The 19,960-nt window shown below is 41.6% G+C and overlaps 1 protein-coding gene across 4 annotated transcripts in view; it reads right to left on the bottom strand.

Moving 5' to 3' along the window:
• Positions 1-19,960, bottom strand: part of Mark3 (microtubule affinity regulating kinase 3) — a 96,786-nt gene that overhangs the window by 22,839 nt on the left and 53,987 nt on the right. For all 4 annotated transcript variants that reach the window (XM_055592768.1, XM_055592765.1, XM_055592767.1 and 1 more), the window contains 8 exons: positions 14,946-15,016; positions 14,184-14,240; positions 11,834-12,070; positions 11,545-11,664; positions 11,230-11,329; positions 10,777-10,889; positions 9,889-10,042; positions 4,490-4,707 (listed from right to left, as the gene is read on the bottom strand). In XM_055592768.1, coding sequence (XP_055448743.1) covers positions 4,490-4,707; positions 9,889-10,042; positions 10,777-10,889; positions 11,230-11,329; positions 11,545-11,664; positions 11,834-12,070; positions 14,184-14,240; positions 14,946-15,016 — 1,070 coding nt within the window. The remainder of the gene's footprint in view (positions 1-4,489; positions 4,708-9,888; positions 10,043-10,776; positions 10,890-11,229; positions 11,330-11,544; positions 11,665-11,833; positions 12,071-14,183; positions 14,241-14,945; positions 15,017-19,960) is intronic.

Consider the following 19,960-nt stretch of genomic DNA (forward strand, 5'->3'; position numbering starts at 1 on the left):
GTATTCTTCTGTGCTGTTGAAAAGTTCTCCAACTAAGCTGGGTAATAGCTCATGCCTGTAATTGGAATGATTAGGAGGCTGAGGTTGGCCTAAGCCACAGAGACCATGTTTCAAACAAACAAATCAAGTGAATCCAAACAAACGAGAAAAAAAAAAAAAAAAAAAAAAAGCAAGTTCTTAACACGATTGTACACACCAGCTGCACACTTTAAAATGGCTAATTATATGTCATGTGGATTTTGTTAATTTAACTTTGTAAATAATGAAAAAAAAAAAAAAACAAGGACTGAAAGGTATAGTGAAAGATTTATATCATGTAACATCTTTATTTACTTATTTTTGGTGGTGTTAAAAACTGAAACCAGGGGAACTGGAGAGACGGCTCGGTGGTTAAAGCACTGTCTGCGGTTCCAGACAACACAGATTCAAATGCCAGCACCCACATGGCAGCTCACAACTGTCTGTAACTCCAAGATCTGACTCCCTCACACAGATATACATATAGGCAGAACACTAATGCACATAAAATAAAAGTAAATTTGTTTAAATTAAAAGAAAAGTAAACAAAACAAAACATTGAAACCAGGACCCCAGCACACACACATTAGGGAATTGCTCTAACAAATGAGCTCAATCAGAGAATTTTTTTTTTAATTTAACTTTATATTTTTGGGCAGTGGTAGTGTACACCTTTAATCCCAGTACTCAGGCAGAGGTGAGTGGATCTCTGAGTTTGAGGCTAGCCTGGCCTACAGAGTGAGTTCCAAGACAGCCAGGGCTACACAGAGATACCATGTCTCAAAAAAGCGGAAAAAAAAAAGATCTATATTACTATTATTTGTATACATGGATGTGGTGTGTATAGTACAGGTGCCTGCATGCTAAGAAGCACAAATGGAGGTCAGGAGGCAACTTTTTTTGCTTGTTTGTTTTACAAGACAGAGTTTCTCTGTGTAAAAGGGTCCTGGCTGTTCTGGACTTGTTTGTTAACCAGGCTGGCCTCCAACTCACAGAGATCCGCCTGTCTCTGACTCCCAAATGGGGATTAAAGGTGTGTGCCCACCACCACATGGCCCGAATTTTCTTTATTTCTTGAGGCTTGTTATTTTATACATATGGATTTTTGCCTACATGTACGTCTAGGCACCATGTGCACACAGTGTCTGTGGTGATCAGAGAGGCTGTTGGATCCCTCGGAACTAGACTCACAGACAGATAGCTTTGAGCTACCATCTGTGTGTTGGGACCTGAACCCACGTCTTCTGGAAGAGATACAGCAAGTACTCTAACTCTGAGCATCTCTCTAGGCCACTTTACTTTATTTTTTGATTGTGTCTACATATGGATACAAGGGCCTGCCCTGTCAGAGGCATCTGACACAGGGACCCAGAGTTACAGACCAGGTGGGGATCCACCTGATGTAGGTGCTGGAACCAAACTCTGGTCCTCCACAAGAACAGAAGGCTCTTAACTACTCATCTGTTTCTCTAATCCCTGCATCTTGAGCTTCTACCTTCCAAGTACTGTGACTATGGGTACCTACCACACCCCCCAGTTTATGTGGTGCCTCTTCCATGCTGTGTAAATACTCTAACAGCTGAGCTTCACCTCCAACATTAATCACAACATTTAAAAAACATACATTCATATTGTGAGACTTTTGTTTGTTTTGAGACAGGGTTTCACTGTGTTGTTCTTGCTGGCCTGGAACTGGCTATGCAGACCAGGCTGGTCTCAAACTCTCAGGGCTCCACCTGCTTCTGTCTTCCTAGTGCTGGGATTAAAAGCCTCTGTCTGCCTCCAAGCTTGGCACCACACAGCAAAGTAAAATTCCTAAGAATTATATGGTAAATAAGACTCAAATGAATTTAGTGAGCCTGGGAATAAATGGGGAGCATAGGACAAACCTACAAGATTCGCTCTTCTGATTTCAAAATTTAATACAAAACTACAATCATGGCCAGGGGTGGTGGCAACATGCCTTTAATCCCATCATTTGGGAGGCAGAGGCAGGCAGATCCCTGAGTTTGAGGCCAGCTAGGTCTACAAAGCAAGTAAACAAATAATTCTCTTTTTTTTTTTTTTTTTTTTTTGAGGTAGGATTTCTCTGTGTAGCCCAGGCTGTCCCAGAACTCACTCTGTAGACCAGGCTAACCTCAAACTCAGAGACCTGCCTGCTTCTGCCTCCCAAATGCTGGTATTAAAGGCACGCACCACCACCAAGCAAAAAGATTGATTGATCAATTGATCTTTAGACAAGGTTTCTTTGTGTAGCCTTGGCTGTCCTCAACTCGCTTTATAGACCAGGCTGACCTCAAACTTACAGAGATCTGCCTGCCTCTGAAAAAGATTTATTTTTATTTGTTTGAATGTTTGCTGCACGCATGGCTGGTGCCTGTCGAACTCTCCAGAGTTAGAGACAGTTGTCAGCTGCCATGGGAGAGGGTTGACAACTAAACCCAGGTCCTCTGAAAAAGTAGCAAGGTGGTTTGCCTACATGGATGTCTGTGCATCCTGTGCATGCAGGGCCCTAGAAGTCTAGAACTGGATTTGTAGGTGGTTGTGAGTTGCCATATGGGTGCCAGGAATCAACCTGGGTCCTCTAGATCTTCAGCCCAATCACAGAATTTTTAAGTGACGATAAAGCTTTACTATATCATGAGTGGATCACATACAATAAAACTTTAAGAATGACTGGGGGGCTGGAGAGATGGCTCAGCAGTTAAGAGCACTGTCTGCTCTTCCAAAGGTGCTGAGTTTAATTCCTGGCAACCACATGGTGGCTCACCACCATCTATAACGTGAACTAATTCCTTCTTCTGACAGATATAAATGCAGATAGAACACTCATATACATAAAATAAATAAATCTTAAAAAAAATAAAAAAGAACGACTGGGAGAAAATTTTTGATGTTGCTACTACATGTCGGATGAATGCCCCTCAAAAGCCCATCTAGTAAAGGCTAAGTCCCTAATGTGGGGCTCTTGGACAGTAAAAGGATATTTAGGAGGCAGAACCTTCCTTGTGAGAGGTTCTAAAGTCACCAGGGCATGTCCATGTAGACTGTGTTTAGACTCTGGCCCATCTAGTCACTTGCTTCCCACCTCACAAAGTAAATGGTTTATTCTTTCACATGCTCCATGAATGGGTTGCCTTCACAGCCCTATGGATGAGGACATAAAGCTAATCCACTTTGGACTGGAACTAGCACTTTTTAAGTTAATTGCCCCAGAACAAGGCAATAAAATATTACTGTTACTTATTCTTCATAAATAGGTAAATACTGGGTATACTCAAGAAATAGTTTTAACATGTAGATTAAGAGTAATAGCGTGAGAAGTCACAAGGTGGAAAAGAACATTCCATAACTACTGTCCTCAAAAGTGAGAAATTGAATTTAAAATCAAGAGACTGAAATGAACGTGCAAAGCTACAATTCCACTTTATAAAGTATTCTGAAGCCAAAACACACGTATTTTAAATGTTTTATTCTGATTAGGCACAATGCCAGAGAATGAAGCTAACAGAACCCCTTGGATCCCCTTGTGAGCCTCTGACCCCAGAACATAATGAAGGATTCCTCCCTGGGTTTTTCTGTGGGTAGAAGGGCCACACTCCTGTCAGCGTTGCGAGGGAAACAATGCTTACAGATAACCCCAAGACTGTTCACTGCTCTGCAAATTTTGGCCAACATTACTTCTGTAAGTGCTAATAGTAATTACCATGGTATCAGATAAAACCATTTCCACTCATGGGGAAAAGGGTGCCTGGAACTAAATGGATTCAACTCAGTCTAACAGAGAGAGACTATTTACTGAGGGAACCGTATTAAAGTTAAGGACTTAGTGCTATATAATTTTAGCATACCAATGATGTAACTTTGTTTTGCTTCCTTCACCTGTGGTTCAGCTGGTACACAGTGTTTGGTACCAGAAAGGCCGCAGTGAAAACACTCTCCCTGGAGGTCAGAGAGTCTGCTGTCTCCACTGCCACTGTGACTGTCTCTGTCACTGTGTCAGTGCTGACCCAGCTCTCACACAGTAAGTGCACAGAATCTCTGACACAAAGGACCTAAAATGGGGCTTCTAGGTGGTCATTGGTGCTTGGATTGGGGGGCAAGCCACCCTTTCTACTATGTGAAGATACTATGCCCTAACCTCTGCAGCGCATGGCAGCAGAATACTATCCTGGAAACAGAAAAGACAATGAACCTGCTGTGCCTTGATCTTAGACATTCCAGCTGCTAGAACTCAAGAGATACATTTCTGTCCCTTATAACTATGTCTGAGGTACTCTGTTATAGCAGCAGAAATGAACTAGTAAAAACAGGAATTATCAAAAGAAATACCTACAATGCAGGAAATGGCCTGGTAGTCTGGAAGAAATGTTCTGCAGGCAGAGAATACAGAGCGAAATGGATGGATGCAAAGTGAGGCTGGCTCAAGCCCCAAACACGCAGGACTGCTGTCCTATCCACGAGTACTTACACTGGGAACAGCAGGGCTTTTCTTGCGCTCGGGAATATCCGCTTTATTGGGATTGCTTGCATTCCCAAGCATAGGACTGGCAGGAGCAATCCCCTTTCCTCCTACAGCACTGCCGCCTGATTTTCGGGAGGTAATTCCATCTTCTTTGAGGTCACTATCTGCGGTGCTGGTCTGACTCCTCTTTGGATATGCCACAACTGAAGGAATAGCTGGTCCAGCTACAATAAAGAGTTCACTCTTTAAAAGACAGAATGCAATTCATATTTTATTCTGTGAAAATTAAAAATGTTAATATCATAACTTTTTATTCATGTATAACTGTAAACTGGTAAAATTCCCTAAGACGTCTCCATTAGCTTATTATCCATTTTAAAATGTTTGTGAGAAATTAGCAAGTTGAGTGGTCCTTTTGAAACAACTTAGTGCCATTGTCTATAAGATCACTAATTAAGTAGATGTACAGGCAGCACACAGAACAAACTATTCTGGTACAATCAAGCAGATTACATTCTTTATGAATGAGGTATTCTTATTTTGTGGGAGTAAGACAGCATAACTTTCATGTGCCATTTCTTTTTGGAAATTTATATGCAATTTGAAAAAGGCACTAATCTTCTAGCTAAGCAAGAAAATAAGTGAATAAAAGAAGGCAGCAGAAGCAGAGGGAAACATGTTCTTTCAGGAAGTGTTAGAGAGGAGGTGGTCATAGCCATGTTTTAGGAGAGCACATCCAAGGAGGATCCTGGTAGATGGTTAACTGGTCTACAGTTAACACCCAGAGGGCCCAGTCTTAACACAGGAGATACAGAGTTCATAGAGCTGAAAATGAACACAGACCTCCTATCATTACTAGATACAATGCCGGCTAAAATTTAAAACAAACAAACCACCAGAACTGTGCTATGGTGCTGAATGGCTTTAATCCCAGCACTTGGGAGGCAGAGGCAGGATCTTCGCGAGTTCGAGGCCAGCCTGGTCTACAAAGTCCAGGACAGCCAGGGCTGTCCTGAAAAACAAAACAAAACAAACAAAAGGGAGGCGGGGTAGGTGGGCTGGAGAGATGGCTCAGTGGTTAAGAGCACTGTCTGCTCTTCCAGAGGACCTGAGTTTAATTCCCATGTATGTTGGGGTCTGATACCCTCTTCTGGCATATAGGTGTACAAGCAGTCAAAACACTCATAAGTACATTTAAAAATAAAAATAAAAAATAAAAAAAAGAGGTTGAGGCACAAAGACAGCAAGTTCCAAGACAGTCTAAACTCTATAGCAATACCTTAAAAACAATACAGCAACAATCACATAGAAAAGACAGATCTTTCAAAAGAAGGGTGTGTAACTACTTCCTGGACAAAAATCTAAATGTTAGCTGTTTTTGGAAATTAAACTTTCAAAATAATTTATTCATAAAAACCCACTGAGTTAGCTCTCAGACTTTCTATTCTAACATATAAACTAAGAATTAAGCAAGCAGGGGTGATGCTGCTGTTGGCATTCATCTGTCTTCCCAATAAGGTCAGCTGACACTGCAAACTTCCAGGTCACAGTGATGTGCTGTGAAGCTTCCATTTAGAGAACACAAACCTTTAAACACGAGACTTGACATTCTAAATGCAGACAGATAATGAGGAAATCTGCAACCTCTTTCTGACTACCTGTTTTACTTACACTTGTTGTGTCTCTGTAATTTACTTCCACAATCTCCAGCATGTATGTAGCTTCTTGAGAGTATCACTAGCCAAGGCACAGTTTATCTTGAAGATCCAGTTTTCTCATGAGCTCAGTGAACCCATCAAACAATACTCCTTCTCTAACTTAGCATTACTAACCATCTCCATTATCCTGTCATTTTAAGAATATTGTTTAACTATAATCAATAGTATATAGATGGAAGTTTTGGTGTTTTTTTTTCTTTTTCTTTTGGTTATTGGTCTTATTTATTCTTTGTTTGTTTGTTTGTTTGTTTGTTTGTTTGTTTGAGACAGGGTTTCTCTGTGTAGCCTTGGCTGTCCTGGAACTCACTCTGCAAATTAGTTTGGCCTGGAACTCACAGAGATCCACCTGCCTCTCTGCCTCACAAATGCTGGGATGACAGGCGTGAGACACCCTGCCTGGCTGGTTTTGTTTTCTAATCTTAAAATCACATGTGAACACACACACACACACACACACACACACACACACACACACACACGGAGGCCGAACTGTCAGCCCTTGGGTATTTATCCCCTAAGCCATCTCAATGGACCAATATATTCCTTTCTACCTTTGCTGGTCTGGAACATTGTCTTTCTTTTTAAAGATTTGTTTATGTGTATGAATATTTTGCCTGAATGTAAGTAAGCATGTACTTCACATGGATGCCTGCTATCTGTAGAGGTCTGAAGGCGTGGGATCCCCGCAACTGAAGTTATGGACAGCTGTAAGCTATCATTCGGGTGACTGGGAGTTGAATCCCAGTCCTGGGCAAGAACAAGTGCTCTCCAGACCCCGAGTTATTCTCTGTGCTTAAATCACTCCCTTGACATATATTCATGTTGCGTGCACTGGAGTTAGTTCCCATTTTCTTTTCTTTAAAAAACTGGGAAAAAAAAGCATTCATTTATTTCCTGTGTGTGCACATGCTACAGTATGCAGGTTAGCCGACAGCTACAGAGAGAGCTTCTGTCGTCCCACTGTGTGGGTCCCTTGTACCAAACTCATGCTGTCAGGCTGGCCAACAGCATCTTCACCTACTGAGCGCCCTGGCAGCACTCTTTTCTCTCCTCTTGGCATGTGTGCACGTGTTAAGGAAGAGGTCACATACAAATGCCCCTTTGTACTATGCATTTCAAGATTTACTCATTTATGTGTATTTGCGTTTGCCTTTGTGGGTTTATGTGCAGCATGTGCCTGCAAGAGCCCATGGAGGACACTGGATCCCCTGGAACCAGAGAGTTCCAGGCAGCTGTAAAAGGACACATAGGGGCTGGGAACCAAACTGTAGTCCTATATGTAAGAGCAGTTAAGTGTAGACTCTCTCCAGCCCTACAAGTCCTTTATGCATTCAGATCAAGTAGTAGCCTCAATATTACCATAAAGATAATAAAATACTATTCTTACAATACAAAAGGATTGCTAAAAGTAAAAATATCAATCAATTTGGAAAAATAACATTAGTGTTCTACGTCATGCAGTATCAAAAACTCAGTCAACATTTAATTCTCATCAGGTGTGGTGATACAGGCCTTTAATCCCAAAACCCAGAAGGCAGAGGCAAGCAGATCTCTAGAAGTTCAAGACCAGCAGGGTTCTATATATCAAGTTTCAGGCCACCGAGGACTATAGAGTCCTATAAACTATAGAGTGAGACCCTGTCTCAATAAAACAAAGAAGAAAAAAACAACAACAACAACAACAACAAAAAAGATCTCTCCATGTAAAAATAAACAAGAAGAGTTATCAAAAAATCAGCATCAAAAAACTTCATTTTAATCAGGTGCAGTAGCACAAGCCTGTAATCCCAGCACTCCAACACTCTGGGAGGCAGAGGCAGGCAGATCTCTGTTAAGTTTGAGGCCAGCCTGAACTACAACGTGAGTTCAGGGACAGCAAGGCACACAGAGAAACCCTGTCTTAAAAAACAAAAACAAAACAAAATCCTTTTATTTTAAAAAAAAGTAATGTTACATGTACAGAAAATAAGTACTTTAAAATAAATTACTTTTATGATTTATCAGTGACATTTGGCTCTATATACACCTCCACACCTGGGGCCACACAAAACTTTCTCTGGTGAAAACAGATTACGAGTGGATAAAAGTCCTAATTTAGTAGATAAGCTCCTGGACTGGGGGAGTCGGCCTTGCTCATTTGCTCTGGCTGCTGGGAGACATGCTGGCATTCCCTTCTCCGTGCATTACTGACAAAATGTAGGGTGTCCAAATGTGCGGCTCCATCTCTAAAGCTCTTTATCTTTGGAAAAAGTCATTAGAAATCCAGGTGAGATCCATGTGCTTAAGGAAGAATGAATTTACTAAGATTAGCCCCTTGATAAAGGAGAAAATTCCACTGGTTTCTTTCAGGATTTAGGAGTAACTCCCTTTAAATTGGCCATCTGAAGGGAGCATGTAGGCATCTGCAGTTGGCATTCAGTCTGTGGCCCTGAAAACTCTCCCTTGTTAGCTAACATGAGTACACAGGAAGAGCAAGAGCAACATCACCTCCTCATCTACAGACCCTGCAAACAGAGTGAATTTAACCCCCACATAAATTTTTTTGTCTTCCTTTCCTCCTTCCCAAGCCCTTCCTCTTTTTGTAAATGGGTCTCAGCTTAAGCCAACCTCAAACTTGATATATAGCCAAGAATGACCTTAAATTCTTTTGAACTTTAAAAAAGAAATACAATTTTATGCAGATAGCTGATCTGCTTGCATGTATGTCTGTGTCCATGTGTGCCTGGTGTCCACAATGGCCAGAAGATGGAGGTGGCTCCCCTAGACTGGAATTGCAGATAGATGTTAGGACTGAAAACTGTGTTGCTAAGAACTGAACACAGATCCTTTGGAAGAACAGCAAGTGTTCTTAACCAGTGAGTTCTCTAGCCCCAACCTTAAATTCTTGATCCTCCTGCCTCTACCTCCCAAATGCTGGTATTACAGGCATTTATCAAAGTGCCTAGATTCAGATTTTCACCTTTAATTGAAATTAAAATAAAAAACCCTACCTGGATGATGGTGGTGCACACCTTTAACCCTGGGACTCAGGAGGCAGAGGCAGGTGGATCTGAGTTTGATGCCAGCCTGGTCTACAGAGTGAGTTGCAGGACAGCCAGGGCTGCACAGAGAAACCCTGTCTTGAAAAACACCAAAACAAACAAACAAGAAAACCTCGAGGCTGAAAAGATGATTCAGCAGTTAAGAGTACTGTCTGTATTGTCTGCTCTTGCAGAAGACCCAGTATCCACATATGGCTCACAAGCACCTACAATTCTAGTTCCAGGGGAGCTGACACACTCTCTGCTTCCATGGGCAGCAGGCACAAGGGCTGCACATATACATCCAAAATTAAAACACTCATACACATAAAGAAAAATCTGACAGTCATTTCTCCATGTAAGTGTGCAACAGCCTTCTAAGGTTAGTTGTTACAACCCTGACTAAACAGAGAATACTTTTATCAGTAAGAGAGCTCCGCCAGCTGCAATGCTCTGAGTTCCCTGATAGAGTTAAGAGAGAGATACACGTATCTAACACATGAGGCTTTCATTCTGCTAAGCCTTACCCAGGAAAGTTTACAAATGTTCCAAACCTTAACCATACCAGGCCCCTAATATCAAACAGGAACAGCAAGCCAATCTCTGCCCCACCAGGCTCTACACAAGACAACACATTCGGTAACTACTGGGGTGGTCTCAGACTTACCATGATCACTGTAACGCCTCTGTTTCTGACTTGAAGAAACAGTTCTCTGTACTTTGTGATGAGGAGACTGGCCAGTGCTGTTGCTCAGGTCACTGCTTGGCCTCACCTTAGCAAGTGAAAGGTTGCTGCTAGAACTGGAGTCACTAGCGTCCAGCTACAGGAGAATGAGAAGAGAAGCAACCATTCACAGAGCCCAATGGCTTGTCAGGAAACTCCTCATGACACACATCTCTCAGTCAGAGAGGAGTTACGACAATGTACAAAAGAACTACATAAACTCAGTCAAAAGAATTTTTCTGACTCCTGGGAATACTGGGATAATACGTTAATTGATCTCGTTCCTAGACCTTTTCAAGTAACTAAGCTATTATACTTTTCCCCTTCTTTGGGTATTTTAAACCATTTTCAAACTATTAGTGACTAAAGTTAACTTATGATTGTACACGTTTGTGACTTTATTGATCATAAAAGGTTATTATCTTGAAGTTAAAATAATAGCTTTTGGGCTGGAGAGATGGATCAGCCACTAAAGGCTAGACTCACAACCAAAAATATAAAACAGTTGGTTATGAACAGAAGCTAAATGAAGCTAAATCACTGCTTATAAGAAAAGTTTTAAAATGAATACCAAATGTTATATTTATAACTTAAGGAAATAATTATATAACTAATAATCTTTATTTCTTAAAATAAATTAAAGTTAACTTTTCTAGGAGACAGTTTGTACAAACTGGCCTTGAACTCATTACATAGCTGAAGATGGTATAAATTCCTGATTCCCTTGTCGCCATTTGCTGAGTGCTAGGAATACAGGCATATGCCACCACAAGTAGCAAAATGATCCTTTTTATACAGGGTATTTAACTTTTCCTTTCTAAATACTCTTACCTCTGAAGACTTTCTCCCCAATAACAAGTATGTAGCTGTAATTTCATCGTATTTCATTTTACTAAGAGATTCTTGAATTTCTTCTTGGGAATATCCCATTCCCACCATAATATCTAAAAGATAAAATATGATTGACATATTTTATTGGAGTTGGCAATCATGTCAGCACAGGGAAGACAATTTTCTTTGATTTAGAAGGTTACATACTCCCTAATGTGAGAGCTGCTGAGCGTGTCTCTCAGTTCCTGAGGCTGCTCTAGGAAGCTGTAGGTAGTAAGCTTCCAGCTAAGACTCACAGGTATCCGATGTTCAAATCCTGTGTTTACCTTCCCTTCATTTTTGTTTGAGCGACACACACACACACACACACACACACACACACACACACACACACACACGAGTGAAACATGCAGAGTACACATACACACAGAAACATGTACACACAGTAATTACCTATTCTCTTCTGGTCTGAGATGTCTAGTTCTGGTTCAACAAATGGCTTAAGCTCATCTTCCTCATGACCTGCGTTGATCCACCTGTCCTTCATGATTTGCTGAAAGGTGAATGGTATGTTAGCAGCACGGAACAAAGTATCTCAACAATCACAATATTTAGGAATGTCATTTTCAACATTTCACTGAATAACACTCTAAAGGAAACAAAAGGGGATCTGTTTCACTTACTACTCAAGACCCCAGGCAAGTGTTCAGTGTCAAACAAAGTGAACAAATGTCTGCGAATACTGTCCCTCCCCACTGGCGTGCTTACCTCAAGAGTGCCGCGTTTCACTGGGTTCAGCACCAGGAAGCGCTTCAGAAGGTTCTCACAGTCTGTGGACATGTAGAAGGGGATCCTATACTTCCCTCGCAGCACTCTCTCTCTCAGCTCCTTTGGAGATGCAGGAAAGAAAGTACAGTTAATCTTTAGAGTAAAGACAGTAACAATAAAACCAAACCTGTAAAAGCACCCATACAAACAGAACATGAAAAACTCCAATCTGTGCACTTTTATAAAGATCCTCAGTTCTGAAGCACACGGCTGCAACTGCTGCTCATACCTTCAGGTTCTGGCCATCAAAGGGGAGCGACCCACTGACGAGGGTGTACAGAATGACGCCAAGGCTCCACACATCAACCTCCGGCCCATCATACTTCTTACCCTGGAATAGCTCAGGGGCTGCATATGGAGGACTACCACAAAACGTGTCTAGTTTACTGCCAACAGTAAACTCATTGCTAAAACCAAAATCTGCTATTTTAATGTTCATATCCGCATCTAATAACAGATTTTCAGCCTAGAGAGAAAACATCAAGACAAAAATGAAACTTAGCCACAGTATCAGGCATTTTATAAAGGCTTTTTAGTAAATGTAAAAAGCCTATTTTTAGAGAAAAACAAGATAAATTAGAATTCTTAATTTGATATTAACAATCAAATACAGATTAAATTATAAGACAAATTTAAACCCCAAATACTTCAAGGTCAAGAAACTTAGAAACCTTCTTCAATTACTAAGAGGCATTTGTTTTAGGTAGTCACATTTGATAAAAACTACTAAATGGCCATAATTGGGTATTACTGGGTGAGGAGAACTCCCAACCTCACCCCAGAGACACACCAGTCACTTGTGTTGATTTCAGCTGACAGGCACTAAGCAGCTGCTACACACCAAGCACCACCCTACTTCTGGATGTATTAGCATGGGCGAGACAGGGCCCTGCCCTCAGGAGCTCATAACATAGGCTGGGAAAATCAGGAAGCTAATAGGCTGCCAAGTACTATGAGTACTATGACAGGTACCCACAAACCACAGGCTCAGCACAAGAGGGTCACAGCAACTTCCCAAAGGAAATGAAACTGAGAAAGGTCACAAGGTGTGTTTGGGGCAGAATAAAGAGCTAGACATATACACGAAGAGTACATTTCTGTCATCAACTCAAAGACAATGTATAGAGGAAGATGCTCCACAGAATGATTAGGGACGTGGCAGTGCTTAGAACTTCAATGTTCTACAAGGAGACAGAAAACCACCCAAGAGGTGTTGAACAAGGAAATGACAATCTTATGTCTTCTTTCTTTCTTTCTCTCTCTCTCTCTCTCTCTCCTTTTTTTTTTTTTTTTCACAGGGTCTCATCCTTTTAGCTCTGGCTACCCTGGAACTCTCCATGTGGGCCAGGCTACCCTTAAACTCACAGAAATCCAGCTGCCTCTGCCTCCTGAATGTGGGGATTGAAAGCTTGTGTTAACATGCCTTTGTGTTTTTAAAAAGTCATTCTGAAGGCTGGGGATGGCTTAGTGGTAGAGACACTGTCTGCTCTTCTGGAGGACCCAGGTTTGTTTGATTCCCAGTACCTACTTGGAAGCTAAAACCATCTGTTTCAGAGGATCTAATGCCCTCTTCTGGCTTCTGCAGGTACTGCACACACACGGTGCACAGACATACAAGCAGGGAAAATACCCACACACAGGAACTAAAGATAGAGTGGGAAAGAGTAGAGAAGACAAGAAAAGAGACTGTGTTTTAACTGATTATAACATAACTATCCGGTCTGGCTCTGGAGCGTGGGAATGGAATAGAAGAGACAGAAAACAGAAGCAAAAGAAGTGGCAACTGACTAGAGCTGAAGGCTCTTGAGAAGCCTCAGTCACCATAATGAAAATGTCTCACTCCAGTTTATAAAGAAAAACTTTTGACTTTGAACTGGCTATACCAGGTGTCCAAAAGATACTTTCTGCCTAGGTGCCAGGATGTTTGGGTCCTAGAACTGCACTAGCTGCAGATATAGACTGGAGGTCATTCACATGTGGGCAGCTGTTAGAGTGGATGCACTCAGGGTGGGTGTTGAGAGAGACAAGCAAGTAGACAGTAATCTCATGAGCAGAGCTGATAAAGTTACTAAGTTAACAGGCTGTGAGTTACAGGGAGAAAGTGGGTGGATCTGGAAGCAGGGCAGGGACAGCAAAGGAACCCAGGTTCCAGTAACAAGAAGAGGGAAGAAGGACTGACTGGAGGTATAGTCAAGCTGAAGGCCTCTAAGAAAACTGCTCTGTGAATCCTAACTCTTCCAAAGGAAGAGTTTACAGAGGCCGTTTACAGGCACCACAGCTTACAGACAGAATTCCTTCCTACACAGGCACAGACAGGGGCACAGGCAGCACTGTCCAGGAGGGCCCTGTGTTTTAGGGTATGTCTGTTTGACTATCTTCCAGAGATGAACCATTAGGTACCTTTATGGAGACCTGAAAAACTTTCTATAAGCTTCACTTAAAACAACAAAAAACTCTTGGTCAAAAGGAGTCAATCATTATTGAACTTAATTTTTTTCTTATTGAACAACAATCTAATTTTCATCTGCAAAATGTCCACCAAGAGAACTATATAACTTAGCAAGGGAATTTGGACTCACCTTGAGGTCTCTGTGAACAATCCGTTTTTGGTGGCAATACTGTACTGCAGACACGATCTGGAGATGAGAAAAGTAGGGTTAGTCACCATTGGTGCAGACTCACAATTACAACATTCATTTATCTTTGTTTCTTCTTCTTCTTTTTTTTTCTTTGAGACAGGGTTTCTTTGTGTAGCCTTGGCTGTCCGGGACTCACTCTGGAGACCAGGCTGGCCTCAAATTCACAGAGATCTGCCTGCCTCTGACTCCCGAGTGCTGGGATTAAAGGCATGCGCCACCATGCCTGGCTCATAAGTATAATCTTAAAAGCCCACAAAATCCATCAAATGTGATCCACATTCACTGCTTACAGTGTTTCGGGTATTAAAAAGTACTTAAAGAACTTTAATAGCCAATCAATGTTCTGAGAAACTGTGCGTGCATGTTTGTGTGGAGCCCAGGGGTCAACACTAGGTGTCCTCCACCAATTGCTTCCCAGCTTTATTTACTGATTGACTGCATGTGTGTCTGTGCAGAGGTCAGAGGTCAACACTGAGGGTCTTCCCTCACTGTTCTCTATCCCCTCTTTCCCAGTGTTGAGATTACAGGTACCTATCACTATGCCCAGCTTTCTCTGTGCCCTGGGGGACTCAAATGTAGGTCCTTATACTTGCACAGCAGGCACTTTATTGACAGCCATGTCCTCAGCGCCAGATGCCACTCTTACTGCACTACCAGGATTAAAAATGTAACTTACTGAATTAAAGACGTGTTAACTCATACCTGTCTAAATTTAGCTCTTGCTTCTTTTTCCTTCATTCTTCCATGGGCAACCAAATAGTCAAATACTTCACCTATAATAGAGAGAAATAAAATTAAGCAGAAATCCTATATCTAGCATTACTTTTCCCCACAAATTGATAATGTTCCACTACTAGCAAAGCTCTAGTTCTTTTTTATTTAAAAAATTTTTAGATTTATGTATGTGTATGAGTGTGTTGCCTAGATGTATGTCTGGTGCCTACAGATAAGTAGTATTTTACTCCCTTAGAACTTGAGTTACAAATGATGGTTGAGTCACCATGTGGGTGCTAAGAACTGAACCCTGGTCCTCTACAAAATCATTAAGTGTTCTTAATCACCAAGCGAACTTCGCCAGCTCCTATTTTAAAAATTTAAATAAATTTAAAAATAAGTATGAAGTTAGCAGTTGTAAAACATGGTTGCTAAGCTATAACTGAAGCTTAACTAAGCTCACAAGGATACTCCTCAGGCTGAGGAGATACCATAATAAGACTCTAACACGTTTAAGTTATGCAGCTTTCTGTCTCTCCAAAGGCCTTAACAGAAACTGAGCAATCAAGATGGAAAGGTAAGCCAGGTATGGTCATGCATACCCTTAACCCCAGCACACAGGAAGCAGAGACCAGCAGTTCTCTGAGTTCTAGACCAACCAAAAGAGAGACCCTATCTCTCTCCCGATCTCTCCCCAAAAAACGTATCTTCCTGTAATATTATTACCACAAAGTGTTATTTTATTTAACAAATGTTTGAACCACTATTAACTAGCTGTGAGGCAACACTGATGCTCTGGAAGGCAATGTTCAAACTCTGGAAATTTCAGCAGCAAGTTCAGTAGAGCCTCTTTCTTAATAGAATTTGCTGGCTAATAAAAGAAACAATGAACACAAGTACAGAGTTTATCAGAGGTCCATGAATGCTGTGAAGAAAAAGGAGTAAGTAACAAGAGTTTGTAGGGCACAAGTTTGCACTCCGCTAACTATCTAATGGAGTGGACACTGAAGCCGTTATAATGAAATCCTACATACATACATTTATACGTACATACATAGCACGGAGGAGCAGTAAGGCTGCCACAAGTATTGGAGACGTGTGAGCAATGGGTAGAGTGCAGGGCAGGGACACAAGACTTCAGCAGGTTTTGAAAAAAGCTCCAGCTAGACTCTAAATGAGGTGAGACACTAAGAAGATATAATTGACTTCATAAAAGACCACCAAATTCTAGAGTGGGAAGAGTCAGGTTGAGGGAAAGGATGGGAAGCCCACTGTAGTATCCACACAGTAATTAAGTAGAGTGTAAGCATGACTGGCTACGTGGGGTACACAGCAGTGGTGAGCAGTGAAGCTTAGGGCAGGATGAAGGTGATGCCACCAGAGTTTGGTGTGGTGGTGTACCCAGCACCAATCCCATCCCTAGGATGGTAGAAGCAGAAGGACCGGAAGTTCGGTGTCCTCTTTAGCTCTATAGTAATTTAAATGAGAGCTCCCATACACTCTGGTATTTGAATACTTGGTTCACAGTTGTTTGAGGAGGTTTCATAGGTATGGCCTTAATGAAGTACGTTTACTAGAGGTGGGCTTTGAGATCTCAAAACCTCACTCTACTTCTAGTTTGTTCTGCTTTATGCTAGTGGTTAAAGAAGGAACCTCTCAGCTTCCTGCTCCTATTGCTATGACTGCTCCTTGCTGCTAAGTTTCTCCGCCATGAATTATGCTTATCCCTCTGAAATAAGCCTAAATAAAATCTTCCTTCTAGAAGCAGTTCTGGTCATGGTGTTTTAACACAGTAACAGAAAAGTAACATACACACAGCTATATAGCAAGTTCATGGATAGCCTGGGATACATGGACCTTGCCATACTAAACAAACAAACAAACAAACAAACAAACAAAAAACCCACCACATCACACCAAACCCAAACAAACAAACAAAAACCTAGGGGCAAAAGCCTGGCTCAGCAGTTAAAAGCGCTTGCTACTCAACCAAAAAGACCTGAAGCTGGATTACTGCATCCTTGGGACAAGGCGGATGTGGCCTCCGGGGGCCTATCACCCCACTGCCAGAGATGGAAAGTCAAGAGGGTCTCTGGAGCTGATTGCCTTACAGACTTGCTGAAAACTCTAGTTCTAGGATTCAGGAGAGGCAGAGTGACAGAGGAGGAAACCCTATCCCATCTTCTGTGACAAGTACATACCAGCATGCACACATGCACATAAACCGTGTACACATAACAAGAAAAAAAACAACCACTATTAGTAGATGAAACCAACTCACTGTTGTCCAGACCACAGACAAGGGGCAAATGTCAATATCATAGTCCATTTATAAATTCAATGCAACACAAACCTCTTAGGAGATTTCTGCAACTATTAAGCACACTCACAATAACTAAGTTCTATAAATCAGGAATACAATTTATAAGCTAGAAAACATTTTCCTATTAAAATGTATTAACCCTGATTAAGCAGCTGACTAAAGCCTCTAAAGGCATATTACTAAGTGAAAAATGTGGAGTGGCACTCCTGCAAAGGTCAGGATAGCATGGCTGGGACGGAAGGACTGAATGAGGAACCAGAACGCCTTTAATTCTAGTTCAGGCCTTGAGCCCAGCTAGCTATGGCACCCTTAGTAGGCATGACCTTTCTGAGCTTTAATTTTACCTATAAAAAGTAGGTGCCATGGATGATTTCTAGGGATTTCTTTGTAATTTCTAAGATTCTACTAAATGAAAAGGTACTCCAGGGCATGATATGCATGCCTTATTTCCAGCACCCAGGAGGCAGAATCAAGTAGGTTTCTATGAGTTTAAGATCAGGATGATCTACAGAGCAAGTTCTGAGGCAGCAATGACTACACAGTGAAAACCTGTTTCAAATACAAAGAAAGGAAGGGAGGGAGGAATGGAAAAGGTACCAAGTTTGGCAGTGGTGAGCCAATTTAATAAAACTTTTGTCATTCCTATGTCCTTAGCCTGACAGTGTGTTGCTGAGCTGATTTAAACAAGACATGGCATATTCAAGAGAGTAAAACACCCTGAGTTATACCACTGGGGGCTCCATCAGTATACCCACTACGACACTCAGCCATTCAGACATTATCTCACTACCACAGCCAGTGAGAGCCACTGAATTCATCCCACAATTTGTCTTTTCCAAAGCCCATCTTCATTTTAACAAGCCAGGATGTTTCTCATACATTTTATTCTCGCTTCTAATTAAGTATAATCATCTACGGCCTGGCACTTAAACAGAAACAGAAACCAATGACAGACTGACAAAGCAGTGGCTCTAGCTCTCAGTGGCCAGGAATTTACTATGCAGACTAGGCTGAGCTTGAACTCACAGAAATCCTGTTGTTACTGCCAACAGCGACGGGGTTAGGAAAAAAAAAAAGTGTGGCACCATGCCTTTTAAAGAGAGACTAGTTTAATTTTCTTTTTCTTAAAGTGTGGGGCTGTAGAGATGGCTCAGCGTTTAAGAACACTGCTCTTCCAGAGGTCCTGATTTCAATTCCCGGCAACCACATGGTGGCTCACAACCATTTATACTCAGATTGACGCCCTCTTCTGGCCTGTGTACCTGCAGATAGAGCACTCATATACATAAAAATAAATAAGTGAGTAAATCTTAAAAAATAATAAAAAGTAAAGTGTGTGTACTGTATGTCCAAGCACATATATGTGCTTGAGGAAGGCAGAGAATGACATCAGGTGTGCTACTGTATCACTCTTCATCTTGTTCTCGAGATAGGGTCTGTCACTGAATCTGAAGCCAGGCTGGCACTCAGCACGTCCCAGCAATCCTCAGCCTCTGGTCCCAAGAGTGCATGTGAGTGTGCATAGGGGCATGCACTTCTGTGTGTCGCTGTGTGTGTGTCTACTGCTCTTGCAGAAGACCTGGGTTCAGCTTCCAGCACCCATAAAAGGAGGCACACAAACACAAACTACATAATAAAGAGTTCATAGTACGGAAGAGTGGTGTTGGAGGTATACCCACTATAACTCATCCCATCCTCTGACAAGCTTATAACTGCTTTTCTTTTTTAAACTTATTCTCATTTCATGTGAATTGGTGTTTATACCTGCACGTATGTCTATGTAAGGGTGTCGAACCCTCTGGGATTGGCGTTACAGAGAGTTGTGAGCTGGGAGCTGAACTGGGTCCTCTAGAAGAACAGCCAGTACTCTTAACCACTGAGTCATCTCTTCAGCATGCCCCCCTTTTAAATATATTTAAAACTGTTTTATGTATATAGCTGTTTTGTCTGCATGTATGTCTGTGTATCATGTACAAGCATGGTGCTCTCAAGAGGCCAAAAAGTGTGTTGGATCCCCCAGAACTGGAGTTACAGGTAGTTGCAAACTTCCACGTGTGTGCTGGGAACTGAACACATGCTCTTAACAACTGAATCATCTCTCCAGTCCCAATAAGCTTACAATTTTGATTTAATGATTAATTCACAACAATGAAACTATGATTTAACGTTCTCTTTCATTCTTTCCTTTATTCTATCCAACTACCCATCTCTGTAATTATGTGTCTATATATCTATCTATGTATTTATCTATCTATCTTTCTATGAATCTATGTATGTATCTATGCATCTATCTTGAGACAAGGTCTCTGTGTAGCCTTGGCTGTCCTGGACTCACTTTGTAGACCCGGTTGGCATTGAACTCACAGAGATCTGCCTGTCTCTGCCTCCCTGAGCACTGGGATTTAACAGGCATGCACCACTTAGCCTGGCTTATGACTTAACTTCTACTTCCAAGTTTTATAACTTGGATGAAAGAATTAATGATAGAATTATGATCCTGTGGCATGCAACAGGATATGTCTCTAGGAGTTGATGAGTTAATAAATGTGCTGGTTAGTTTTTGTCAATTTGAAATAAGCAAAAGTCACCTGGGTGGAGGAAACTTCAATTAAGGAAATGCCTCCATCAGAATAGCTTATAGGCATGTGCCGGCGTGGCAGTCTCTTTCTTTAAATGTTGA

Source organism: Psammomys obesus, unplaced genomic scaffold (genome assembly GCF_907164565.1).
Source record: "Psammomys obesus unplaced genomic scaffold, mPsaObe1.curated_primary_1811, whole genome shotgun sequence".
NCBI lineage: Eukaryota > Metazoa > Chordata > Mammalia > Rodentia > Muridae > Psammomys > Psammomys obesus.